This window comes from Saccharomyces mikatae (assembly GCF_947241705.1).
Source record: "Saccharomyces mikatae IFO 1815 strain IFO1815 genome assembly, chromosome: 13".
Taxonomy (NCBI): Eukaryota; Fungi; Ascomycota; class Saccharomycetes; order Saccharomycetales; family Saccharomycetaceae; genus Saccharomyces; species Saccharomyces mikatae.
In genome coordinates, this window is record NC_079268.1 from 485,373 (window position 1) to 498,384 (window position 13,012).

The 13,012-nt window shown below is 37.9% G+C and overlaps 7 protein-coding genes across 7 annotated transcripts; 3 read left to right on the forward strand and 4 right to left on the reverse strand.

Annotated features, from left to right (window-relative positions):
• Positions 1-302: 302 nt before the first annotated feature.
• On the forward strand, positions 303-3,929 carry MYO5 (myosin 5; the record flags this gene model as incomplete). The annotated part of the gene is made up of 1 exon (XM_056224824.1): positions 303-3,929. One exon carries the CDS (start codon positions 303-305, stop codon positions 3,927-3,929), a length of 3,627 nt encoding a protein of 1,208 aa, XP_056078703.1.
• A 138-nt stretch (positions 3,930-4,067) lies between these two features.
• HFD1 (hexadecenal dehydrogenase) lies at positions 4,068-5,663 on the reverse strand (the record flags this gene model as incomplete). Its single annotated transcript, XM_056224825.1, has 1 exon — positions 4,068-5,663. The coding sequence occupies one exon, from the start codon at positions 5,661-5,663 to the stop codon at positions 4,068-4,070; it is 1,596 nt and encodes a 531-aa protein (XP_056078704.1).
• Positions 5,664-6,118: 455 nt separating this feature from the next.
• On the reverse strand, positions 6,119-7,510 carry EUC1 (Euc1p; the record flags this gene model as incomplete). Its single annotated transcript, XM_056224826.1, has 1 exon — positions 6,119-7,510. One exon carries the CDS (start codon positions 7,508-7,510, stop codon positions 6,119-6,121), a length of 1,392 nt encoding a protein of 463 aa, XP_056078705.1.
• Positions 7,511-7,818: 308 nt separating this feature from the next.
• On the reverse strand, positions 7,819-8,166 carry MED11 (Med11p; the record flags this gene model as incomplete). The annotated part of the gene is made up of 1 exon (XM_056224827.1): positions 7,819-8,166. One exon carries the CDS (start codon positions 8,164-8,166, stop codon positions 7,819-7,821), a length of 348 nt encoding a protein of 115 aa, XP_056078706.1.
• A 528-nt stretch (positions 8,167-8,694) lies between these two features.
• Positions 8,695-9,972, forward strand: FOL3 (dihydrofolate synthase; the record flags this gene model as incomplete). The annotated part of the gene is made up of 1 exon (XM_056224828.1): positions 8,695-9,972. The coding sequence occupies one exon, from the start codon at positions 8,695-8,697 to the stop codon at positions 9,970-9,972; it is 1,278 nt and encodes a 425-aa protein (XP_056078707.1).
• Positions 9,973-10,034: 62 nt separating this feature from the next.
• SMKI13G2380 (putative peptide hydrolase) lies at positions 10,035-11,132 on the reverse strand (the record flags this gene model as incomplete). Its single annotated transcript, XM_056224829.1, has 1 exon — positions 10,035-11,132. One exon carries the CDS (start codon positions 11,130-11,132, stop codon positions 10,035-10,037), a length of 1,098 nt encoding a protein of 365 aa, XP_056078708.1.
• A 255-nt stretch (positions 11,133-11,387) lies between these two features.
• On the forward strand, positions 11,388-12,893 carry MGR3 (Mgr3p; the record flags this gene model as incomplete). The annotated part of the gene is made up of 1 exon (XM_056224830.1): positions 11,388-12,893. One exon carries the CDS (start codon positions 11,388-11,390, stop codon positions 12,891-12,893), a length of 1,506 nt encoding a protein of 501 aa, XP_056078709.1.
• Positions 12,894-13,012: the final 119 nt, after the last annotated feature.

Here is a 13,012-nt window from a genome sequence, read left to right on the forward strand (position 1 = left end):
ACAAAAACTAATGACAGCTAAAATCAAGTCATTGATAAATGAATAGTTGAATTTGAGAGTTTTTCAGTAGACAAATTAGGGAGATTTATGTACACTTCGCTTACCATTATAATATACTCAAACGATCGTCAGACATGATTTTTATTCTTGATTAGTGAATCGTCAAAAATACTTCCGAAAAGGGGCCGCCAAAATATTACAAGCGTGAAAAAATATTGATTAGCCTCAGTAGAAAATACTTAGAATAGAGTATTAAGTGTAAGAACTGCCAACAATAGAGAAGAATAGTTGGCTTATAGACGATGGCTATCTTAAAGAGAGGAGCTAGGAAGAAGGCACATCAGGAGCCTGCCAAACGCTCTGCGAATATTAAGAAAGCCACTTTTGATTCCTCGAAGAAGAAAGAAGTTGGTGTCTCTGATCTGACACTTCTTTCTAAAATCTCAGATGAAGCTATAAATGAAAACTTGAAGAAGAGGTTTATGAATGCTACAATCTACACTTATATTGGTCATGTTTTGATTAGTGTCAATCCATTCAGAGACCTTGGAATATACACAGATGCCGTAATGAATGAATACAAAGGTAAAAATAGACTGGAAGTACCACCACATGTATTTGCAATTGCAGAATCTATGTATTATAATATGAAATCTTACAATGAGAATCAGTGTGTTATTATTTCAGGCGAATCAGGAGCTGGGAAAACTGAAGCTGCCAAGAGAATTATGCAATATATTGCGGCCGCTTCTAGCACTCACACAGAGTCAATTGGGAAGATTAAAGATATGGTTTTAGCTACTAACCCTTTACTGGAATCTTTTGGTTGTGCGAAAACTCTGAGAAACAATAATTCCTCCAGACATGGTAAATATCTAGAAATTAAGTTTAATAATCAGTTTGAGCCATGTGCAGGTAATATTACGAACTACCTATTGGAAAAACAAAGAGTCGTGAGCCAGATTAAAAATGAAAGAAACTTTCATATATTTTATCAGTTTACAAAAGGTGCTTCCGACGCTTATAGGCAAACCTTTGGGGTTCAAAAACCAGAGCAATATGTGTACACGGCGGCTGCAGGATGTATATCAGCTGACACTATTGATGACTTACAAGATTATCAAGAAACTTTAAAGGCTATGAGAGTTATTGGGCTTGGTCAAGAGGAACAAGACCAGATATTCAGAATGCTAGCGGCAATCCTTTGGATTGGTAATGTATCATTTATTGAGAATGAAGAGGGAAATGCACAGGTTAGAGATACCTCTGTAACCGATTTTGTTGCTTACTTATTACAAATAGACAGCCAATTATTAATTAAGTCACTAGTAGAAAGAATAATGGAAACCAATCATGGTATGAAAAGGGGGTCAGTTTATCACGTTCCTTTAAATGTTGTTCAAGCAGATGCAGTCAGAGATGCTTTAGCAAAAGCTATTTATAATAACCTATTTGACTGGATTGTGGGTAGAGTTAACAAATCTTTACAGGCTTTCCCAGGCGCTGAAAAATCCATTGGTATCCTTGATATTTATGGCTTTGAGATTTTTGAGCATAATTCGTTTGAGCAGATTTGTATCAATTACGTTAATGAAAAGTTACAACAAATCTTCATTCAATTGACATTGAAATCTGAACAAGAAACTTACGAAAGGGAAAAAATTCAATGGACACCAATTAAGTATTTTGATAACAAAGTTGTGTGTGATTTGATTGAGGCAAGAAGACCACCTGGTATATTTGCTGCAATGAATGATTCTGTTGCGACCGCCCATGCCGATTCAAATGCGGCGGATCAGGCTTTTGCTCAACGTTTGAATTTGTTTACAACAAATCCACATTTTGATTTAAGATCCAACAAGTTTGTGATCAAGCATTATGCCGGTGATGTCACATATGACATCGACGGAATTACGGATAAAAACAAAGACCAGTTACAAAAGGACCTGGTTGAGTTGATTGGTACTACCACTAACGCTTTCTTAGCCACAATTTTCCCTGATACCGTAGATAGGGATTCAAAAAGGAGACCTCCTACGGCAGGTGATAAAATTATAAAAAGTGCAAATGACCTGGTGGAAACTTTATCAAAAGCACAGCCTTCATATATTAGAACAATCAAACCAAATGAAACCAAATCACCTAATGATTACGACGATCGCCAAGTCTTGCACCAAATTAAGTACCTAGGTTTGCAGGAAAATGTGCGTATAAGAAGAGCAGGATTTGCCTACAGACAAGTGTTTGAAAAATTCGTGGAAAGATTCTATCTACTATCTCCCCACTGTTCTTACGCTGGCGATTATACATGGCAAGGTGAAACCTTGGATGCAGTTAAATACATTCTACAAGATTCCTCTATTCCACAGCAGGAGTATCAATTAGGTGTCACTAGTGTCTTTATCAAAACACCTGAAACACTGTTCGCTTTAGAGCATATGAGAGACAGATATTGGCATAATATGGCAGCCAGAATCCAGCGTGCTTGGAGAAGGTTTCTGCAAAGAAGAATTGATGCAGCTACTAAGATTCAGCGTACTATTAGAGAAAGGAAAGAAGGTAACAAATACGAGAAGCTCCGGGATTATGGTACAAAGGTTTTGGCTGGGAGAAAAGAAAGAAGGTCCATGTCTTTATTAGGTTATAGAGCTTTCATGGGTGATTACCTATCATGCAATGAATCTAAATCTAAGGGCGCCTATATCAAAAGGCAAGTTGGTATTAAAGAAAAGGTCATCTTTTCTATACATGGTGAAGCTTTGCATACAAAATTTGGCCGTTCTGCACAAAGATTGAAAAAGACTTTTTTATTAACTTCGACTACATTTTACATTGTTGGTCAGACTTTGATTCAAAATGCAATGACTTATACACAAGATTATAAAATTGATGTGCGGAACATCCAAGCGGTTAGCTTAACCAACCTACAGGATGGGTGGCTTGCCATTAATTTGACTAATTCAAGTCAGCCTGACCCATTAATTAACACATATTTTAAAACGGAACTAATAACGCATCTAAAAAAGCTTAGCGATGGACTTCAAATTAAAATAGGTTCAACAATAGAATACCAAAAGAAACCGGGAAAGTTGCATTCAGTGAAAAGTCAAGTCAATGAATCTGCCCCAAAGTATGGCGATATATATAAATCCAGCACAATATCAGTACGCCGCGGTAATCCACCTAATTCACAAGTGCATAAGAAACCGAGAAATAAGAGTTCAATTTCTTCAAGTTATCGTGCCAGTCCCTCACAGACAACGAAGATACCAGTTTCGAATACTCCCTTCCAACGCGTACCTGTTGCTCCGGCGTCTAGAAATTCTAAAAAGCCTGCCCCTCCACCGCCAGGAGTGCAAAAGAAAGTCACTACGAAAAGTCGTGTTCCTACTTCTATCCCTACCTCCTCAAAAGGAAATGCCCGTCCTTCCCCAACTGCAGCCACAGCACAGGTCAATAGACAGGATAATATTCCGCCACCTCCTCCACCACCGCCACCAGCTTCGAAACCAAAAGAGCCCATGTTTGAGGCAGCTTACGATTTCCCTGGTTCAGGATCACCATCTGAGCTGCCTTTGAAAAGAGGTGACGTTGTTTATATCACAAGGGAAGAACCAAGTGGTTGGTCCCTTGGAAAACTTCTGGATGGTTCTAAAGAAGGTTGGGTACCAACAGCTTATATGAAACCACACTCTGGTAATTACAGTACTCCCACGCCTGCTCCTCCTCCTCAGAAGAGAACTGCTTCTCAACCTGTTCAAAATCCTATGCAGCAAATTAATACAGAATCTGTTGATGTTCTTTCATCTGCAAACCAAGCAAGTTTGGGTGATGGTTTGGCAAACGCTCTAGCTGCAAGAGCTAATAAAATGAGACTAGAAAGCGATGATGAGGAGGCTAATGAAGATGAAGAGGATGATGATTGGTAGTCAAGTATATAGTACGTAAAAGTTAACAACTTAATTTTTTACTAATGAAAATAAAGAAATATTATCAAAATGAGGATCCTTAAGGAAAAAAAGCGGTACAACGTACCCAAATAAGGGCTCAACCTCCCATAAAAACATTTAATAAAAATGGGCACAAATGGCACCCACTAAAACAATCATTACAGATACTGAAAAATATTGGGGAAATCCCCATTTGTCATTGCCATTTCTGTCAAACCAAGGCTTTCTCTCCATGGCAAAACGGACGAGTTTTTCCTTCTGTGAATTAATTGGGGGATATCTCATAAATAGGGTAAAATCATTCCAGTATGGCTGTTTAAAAATCGTTCTTTCGTGACTAAAGGTATTGAATCCATGAAATCCACCATAAGTGCCATAACCTGAATTACCTATCCCTCCAAAGGGGGCATCGGTAATACCTACATGAACCACGGTATCACCAACAATACAACCACCAGATCTTAAGCGCGTCAAAATATGTTCTATTTCAGTTGTGCTATCAGAGAAAATGTACTGTACTAATGGAGTATCGTGTTCTTGTATTATCTTGTTGATGGTCTCATCGAGATCATTGTACTCGATAATTGGTAATATAGGTGCAAAATTCTCTTGTTTCATCAAAGAATCATTCCAATCAATGTTATAAACTACAGTAGGTGGTATAATGCATAATTCACTAGCATTGGGGCCAATCGAAGTATTTAGAGGTAATATTTTGCAGCCGTTAGTTGAATTTAAACTCTCCGTAGCATTTTTGTAAGCACGCTCCTGAATCATCCGAGTGAAGTCTGTAGTTTCATTGAAATTTGGATAAAATTCATTTAATACTTCTTTACACTCCTCAATAACTTTTGAATGCACAGATGTATGCACCAACAAATAGTCTGGGGACACGCAAATTTGTCCAGAATTTCCAAAAGCTCCAAAGAAAATCCTTTTCAAAGCAGTCTTTATGTTGCTGGTCTTAAAATTTTCTGTTATAAAGGTAGGCGATTTACCACCTAATTCAAGTACACAAGGTGTTAGACTTTTTGCTGCCTTTTCAGCAACTACTGAACCAACACGTGGAGAACCAGTATAGAATATAAGGTCGAATTTTCCGCAATCTAACAATTTTGTAGTCTCATCTATAGCACCCTGTACCACTTGAACCAAACCATTGGGAAACCCCGCAGTGGTTAATAGTTTTTCCATGATGGTGGCAGTGTGAGGTGTTAATTCACTCGGTTTTAAAACAACAGTATTACCTGCAGCAAGAGCAGCAGCTAATGGACCCAATGCTAAAAGTACAGGAAAGTTGAAAGGAGAGATGATCAAGATACTGCCCCTTGATATTTTTTCCACGACAGTTTTACCAAACATAAATGGAGGGGAGGAATCTGACACTTTCTGGGGTTTCATCATTTTTGGTAAAATCTCAATTAAGTGGAGTATATCATTCATAAGTTTCGTTGTTTCGCTCAGGACCGATTCAAGCTTTGTCCGATGGAAATCTTGATACATTGCATCAATTAATTCCTCTTCATGGTCTTTCACGGCATAATAAAGTCTTTTCAACTGCAGCTTCCTGAACTCTAAATCTTTTTTCCTTGGGTTACTTTCATGAGATAATTTTAGTTGTTTCTCAAAGAAGAAAGTTTTAGAAATCTGGACTTTTTCATCTATTTCAGATAGTGATGTGTAATGTAGATTCATAGTACTGATTTTTGACATTTTAGTGGTTTATTGTTGTGCTTATAGTTCTATAAATATTCCTTTCACATAGGAAGTGTATATAATAAGTATTGCTTTGAAATGAAAAGTATGAGTTTCGTCCTCTAAATCCGAAGAGTACCCCTATCTATATAAAACGAAGCAAAAGAAAAAAGAAAAAGAAAAAGATGTGTAATTATTGATTCAATTATACCAAATAAGACAAAAAGCCAGATTTGCCCGCCAATTCTTGTATGGACTCTTGATGTGAACTTCATTGTAAAGTAAAAAGCTGGCGTCAATAAGCGGAGTTCAGTTTACCGTGAATTGTCTATTCAGCTTATATACCTTTTCGGCATGGAAGCAATGTCAAAGGTTATATGAATATTCTATAAAAAATGCATATGAACAATAATACCTTACACCATAGACTACTTGAGATTCCTATGCTTTATGATTTCGTTGGTTTATTCTTGCTAAGCGTCGTGATCGTTTTCTGGCGTGCTCATAGTAGAATTGGGTATACTGTGTGGCTGTTGTAATGATAGTCTCGCTTCTCTCTCTTCCAACAAAAAAATTCTTCTTGGTTTACCTCTTCTCTTTAAAGTGAGCGAATAGTCTTCCAGTTTGTCCATTTTCTTGGAGAAATATTCGTATAACTGCGACATTGATAATCGACAATGATGTCCTTTGAACGTATTGTTTCCTAATCGGATATTCTCCACAACTTTGATAGCCTGATTCCTTTTTATTTTATTATCCGGGAGCAACAGACCATATTTACTTGGATCATCTTTTATATCAATTATTCTCTTGATGATGGTCATTCTTTTAGTGAATAGAGTTCTTTCTTTGGCAGATCGTCTCCAAGTAGAGCCATACCTTCTCTCAAGGGAAAGAACTGACGGCTGTCCCGGTAAACCTTCGAAATATTCACGAGCTGCGTCTGTAACATTCTGGATAGCACGGTTTAGTCTATAAGACGTTCCGACATTCCCTCCTCCGTTCCTGCTAATATTTTCGTTTCCAGCTCCATCATGTTGGCCATTAATGTCATCAGCGCTACGAGTGGAACTGGAGTTGTTTGTAGTAACACCATCGCCAATAGCACTACCATCACTATTGTTATCGTCATAGTCACCATTTTCAAAGTCAGATAGCCCTGGTTCAGGCTTGATACGAGGATCACCGGCTAATATGCTTGCATGCATACCGTATTCTTGCCAACTCGTTAGTCTTGAGTGACTCTGATTACTTTGTGCAATAGTTGATGGATTTCCAATACGAGCAGCTTCCTGGGCAGTAACATTTTCTCCGGTATGATCTATGAATCTTATTCTTTCTCCCGTCATAATACCAACCACCTCTTTGAAGACTTCTTTCATTGCAGAAACATCTTCAACATACTTATTGATGTCTTTAAATCCCTTCTCTAACTTCTTTTGGTTCTCTAGAAAGAAAAGCTCTTGTTCTTTTTTCATTAGACTGAGTTCTTCTTTTAGGTTCGAATTTTGCTCCTCCATCTTGGTCAACTGTGATATGAGGAATGCATTGAAATTTGTTTCAGGAGGTTCCTTTACCCTTTCGTGATTTAATCCACTAGTAGATTCCGTTGTCAATGCAGAGGTTGATGTAGGCACTATGGGAGGCTGAACAGCTTCTGTTGCTCTGAAAAGAGGGTTGATATTATGACCTGGAATCATGTACCTATTTAATGCAGCATGTCTTGATGTACCTACTGGACTTGTGGCTACAGCTCGATTCCTTGAGTTGTGGTCCCGATGTTCAGGTTCTCTGTCTGAATCATCCTCATCTAATGAGCCATATTCACTAAAACCCTCCGCATAATTATACTCTCGAGTGGGCATTATTTAATAATGTGTCTAGTTTCTGATAGTATCTTCTCAACGACCCGAGATAGAGTGCTCTACCATACGACTACCTTGAATTACTAAATACTCTAAGTTGGCTATTGCTTTGTACTTTTATTTTATGTAGCAATTCAATGACGCCTTCCTTTTTTCTTTTTCATTATTAGTAAATCGTTCTCCTTTATGCAATACAGGTGGATGCAGATTTGAGTGCTATTTCCTCATATGAGAATGATATTTACGTTATGTTTATATATTTCTACATTTATAACTGATATTCAGGTGTGCAGACCCTCGATTCTGCCTTATTTTGATTTCGAAGAATCCAATATCACAGACAGCAAATTCAGTTGTTCTTCCATTTTTTCTGTATCTTGGCCCAGGGCCTTCTTGTTGACGTTGATAGGGAGTAATCGCGTCCCAACATTCTCATCCAGCAGCTGTATTTCTTTACGTAAATTTGTAGTGGATTCGTCCAGTAGTTCGTAAAACTGCTTAACATGGTTTTCAAATTGAGGTTTCACCGATTCATTGCCACGTTTCAATTCACCAAATATGAACGTGACTTGCGATGCCTCCTGCAGCATGGAACATAACTGGTTCTCTATATTATTGAGTGACTTAAGGCGTTCCTGTATATATGGCGGTTGCATCGTTGTGTTTCTTGTTTAATCGCACACTACGTGTTGATATCTTAGTTATTTATCTTGACTTAGCAGCGTCTTTCTAATAAGCGCGCCTTTGGTCTACTGACCTAAATCATCATTTCAAAGGTAGAGTCAAAATTGGTGACAAGATGAGGTCTTCACATTCTTTAAATGGAGGTCTGCATATTGTAAATGAGGCTTCCTATTCTTTTGATCATAGTCAGAGTAACAGCTGCCATAATGAGTGGAATAAGTCAAAAATTTTACGAAATAACCAATATACACATATACATATAATATATGTAAAACCAATAATGCATTTACAGATTGGGCTATGTTTATCAGGATTCTTGTGTTGTGTATATGAATCCTTCTGTAAGCTAAACTCGTTCGCGTGAATTCTTCGATTAATAATCGTTGCTGAAAAATGGAGCGAAAAACCGTAAAGTTGCGTACAGATTGAATGTTTAATGGATACCAACGAGGTTGCCAACTATTAAGTTGACTTGGTGTTTATTGAATTTTGCTGCATCAATGGCTATTGAATTGGGACTTTCTCGTATTACTAAACTACTAGAACATTTAGGCAATCCGCAAAACTCACTGAGAGTACTGCATGTTGCAGGGACGAATGGTAAGGGTTCAGTATGCACTTACCTATCCTCTGTATTGCAACAAAAGTCCTACCAAATTGGAAAATTCACCACTCCACATTTAGTGCATGTTACCGATTCCATTACAATCAATAATAAACCTATCCCATTAGAAAGGTATCAAGATATTAGATTACAGTTAGAAGCTCTAAACAAATCACACTCCTTGAAATGTACAGAATTCGAATTATTAACATGTACCGCCTTTAAATACTTTTACGATGTGCAGTGCCAATGGTGTGTCATAGAAGTAGGCCTTGGTGGAAGACTTGATGCGACCAATGTTATTCCAGGCTCAAATAAGGCATGCTGCGGTATTACTAAAATCGGTTTGGACCATGAAAGCTTTTTAGGAAACACTTTGTCTGAAATTTCCAGAGAGAAAGCCGGTTTAATTACTGAAGGGGTTCCCTTTGCAGTAATCGACGGAACCAATGAGCCAAGCGTCATTAAAGTTGTTAAAGATAGATGTAGGGCTTTGGGGTGTAAACTTTTCGTTACAGATTCTCAACTCAATGGTAATATCATTGAAACTAAAGCCTGGGGTTGTTTCAACTTGGAAGAACTACCGTTGAATGGAGAGTATCAGATATTCAATCTTAGAGTAGCTGTGGGTATGTTGGACTATATGCAAATAAACGGACTTATTGATATTAATAAGAATGAGGTGATTGCGAGATTAGCGAAAGTCGATTGGCCTGGCAGATTATATCGTATGGATTATCGTTATGACAATTTGAGTAATAGGACATTATCCATACTAATGGATGGTGCCCATAATGGCTCTGCAGCAATAGAGTTGGCTAAATACCTAAGAAAGGAGTACGGAGACCAGCCTTTGACCTTTGTGATGGCAGTAACGCATGGAAAAAGTTTGGAGCCGCTACTTCAGCCGTTATTACGGCCAGTGGATCGAATAATTCTTACTCAGTTCAATAACGTAGAAGGCATGCCCTGGATTCATGCTGCAGATCCCAAGGAAATAAAATCCTTTATTTCAACTCACGGGTACACAAGTGATGTAGCGATTGAGAGTGATTTGCATCGGGTATTGCCTTCTTTAGCATATGTATCTGAAGAGCAAAGACGACCAATTGTTGTGTGCGGTTCTTTGTATTTATGCGGTGAACTATTACGTATTCATAACAGTCATTTATGAGAATAAATAAGGTAAAAAAACGAATTATATATAAATACCAACAATAAACTCTGAAGAAAATATCACTTCTTCACCTTTTTGTTGCCTCTAGAATCCTTTTGGTTTCCCAACATATTTACGATGTTTCTCTTCTTTTCCCTTCCCTCTCCTTTATGCAGTTCATTTGTTTCTTCCTTCTTTACACGATCACTTATAGTTCCTTCGCCTAGTCGAGTTGTCTCCTCTTGCTCTTCGTTTTTCGCAACATCACAGTAATTCCCTTTCAGATCTTGCTTTTGTTTATAAACATTTCCGCCTTTGACTAACTCATCATCTTTTTCATTACCAACACCTTGTTCGTTGTCAATTTTAAAAAAAGCTTCTTTCTTTTCTTTCTTAACGCTGAACATATCTGCATTCTCCTTCAAAAGGGGCTTGATTAGTCGTTCTCCAGTGTTGGTAGTCTTCCCCACGTCGTTGGTGACTTGATAAAACTGAAACTTCGACTCATCGTACTCTGGTTTCAATAGCATTAATAGTTCTTCAGTGCTCCACTCTGTCTTGTTCACATCCATCCACGCGTCCCAACTATGAGTGTTAGGTTCCAACACGCAAGGCATTCTTTCATGCAGCCACTCTAGCTCTTTGGGACCTTGTGCGGTAATTATGGTGAACGTATATAGGTCTTCCTTTTCCACATAATCATACATCCCTGCTACAAACATCAACTTTCCGTCTCGTCTTGAGATAAAATAGGGTATTTTCTTCTTTCCTATGGTTTTCCATTCAAAATGTCCGCTCATGAGTACAGCACACCTTTTCTTCTCACAGGGTCTCATCCACATTTTACTCTGTTGTAGATTCTCTAAGCGAGCATTAAAGGTGCGATAAGTCTTAAATTGTGAAGCGTCTTTAGTCCAGAAGGGTACAAGACCCCATCTCATAAATTGAATAGCTTTAGTATCGGGACGATATACAGCGGAATAGTTTGTGGGTGAAATGTTATAAGCAGCTTGAAATACCTTCCCACTAATAGTGGTCTGATCTTTGGTATCATCTTTATCATGTGAAGGTTGGATGTTCAACGAGGTATCCTGAGGCGCATTTACTGGCAAATTCCATTCGCCTAGAAGACTGATCAAATCTCCGCTGTCATATGCTAAGGCAAAGCGACCGCACATTTTAGGTAACAGCGAGTTGATTTTGACATTAAAACTGCTTCCTTTATTCTGTTTGGCTTTTCCAAGTAGTTGCCTTGTTCCTTTTTCAATCCCTTCAAGATTGGAATTTTTCGTGGGGTTTCGGCCTTGTGAAAATGCATTCACAATCTATCAACATTTTTTAATTAAAGTAACTAATTCAAATTAGTCACAAGAGTTCAAAGACAAGCTCAAAGCTCTCGATTAACAATTTTAAAGTTCACCTCTTTCTTTGCTATGTTCCCACAAGGAATGCGTTTATCGCAGAGGTTACACAAGAAATATATATTTGCCTCTAAAGCTTTAACGTGGACAACGAAACCCACTAATATACGCCACCTTCATGACATAAGGCCGCCTATATCAAACTTCAGTACGCAAGAACCGGCCCCCGTGTCCAAGTTTCCAGCCAATATACTAAGTCGAGCATCAATGGCTCCAAAACCTAATACAGAAAAAAAAAACCGTAGTGTGATGTATTCTTTCATTGGTGTTTCTATAGTTGGTTTTATTCTTTGGTTCAGAAGTAACTCGAAGAAACAAAAACTACCTTTTTCAGCACAAAAAGTCTGGAAAGAAGCGATATGGCAAGAAAGTGATAGGATGGACTTTAATTACAAGGAAGCATTAAGGCGGTATATTGAAGCGTTGGAAACCTGTGATCGCTCTCACGTGGAACCATTATCGGACGATTATACAAGAATAGAGCTAAAAATTGCTGAAATGTATGAGAAGCTTAATATGGTTGATGAAGCTCAAACTTTATATCAAGAGTTATTATGTCGGTTTTTCGAAGCCTTGAATGTCCCTGGCAAAGTTGATGAAAGTGAAAGAGGGGAAGTACTGAGAAAAGATTTGAGGATTTTGATTAAATCTTTAGAAATTAACAAAGATATAGAAAGTGGCAAGAAAAGATTGTTGCAACATTTGCTTTTAGCTCAAGAAGAGATTTTAAGCAAGTCTCCAGAGTTGAAGGAATTCTTCGAAAACAGGAAAAAGAAACTCTCTATGATAAAAGACGTTAACAAAGATCCTAATGATGACTTCAAAACATTTGTAAGTGAGGAAAATATTAAGATTGATGATCAGGGTTATATGATTTTGGACTTGGAAAAAAATAGCAGCGCTTGGGAACCTTTCAAAGAAGAATTTTTTACTTCTAGAGATTTATACACAGCATACTGTCTATCATCAAAGGATATAGCTGCTGCTTTAAGTTGTAAGATAACTAGCGTGGAATGGATGGTTATGGCGGATATGCCACCGGGACAAATATTGCTATCGCAAGCAAACTTGGGGTCGCTGTTCTATCTTCAGGCAGAAAAGCTGGAAGCCGACTTGAATCAATTGGAACAGAAAAAAAGTGAAGAATCTGACCAAGAATTGGATATGGGAACATACATAAAAGCTGTCAGGTTCGTACGTAAAAACCGCGACTTATGTTTAGAAAGAGCGCAAAAATGCTTCGATAGTGTAATTAGTTTTGCCAAAAGAAATAGAAAAATTAGGTTCCACGTAAAGGACCAGCTGGATCCTTCGGTTGCACAGTCAATTGCCCTCTCTACCTACGGGATGGGTGTTCTGAGTTTACATGAAGGTGTTTTGGTCAAGGCTGAAAAACTATTCAAAGATTCAATTACGATGGCCAAGGAAACTGACTTTAATGAGCTCCTTGCTGAGGCTGAGAAGGAGTTAGAGAAGACGGCCATCTTAAAAGCTGCTAGGAAAGAGAATTTAAACTGATATCACAATTGATGAGAAGGAGAAACTTGACAAAAATAGTTGAATTTCTATCTGTGTTTATATAATTCCGCAGTGAACAGAAAGCATTATTTTTTATATCAATGACAATCTTTCCGCTA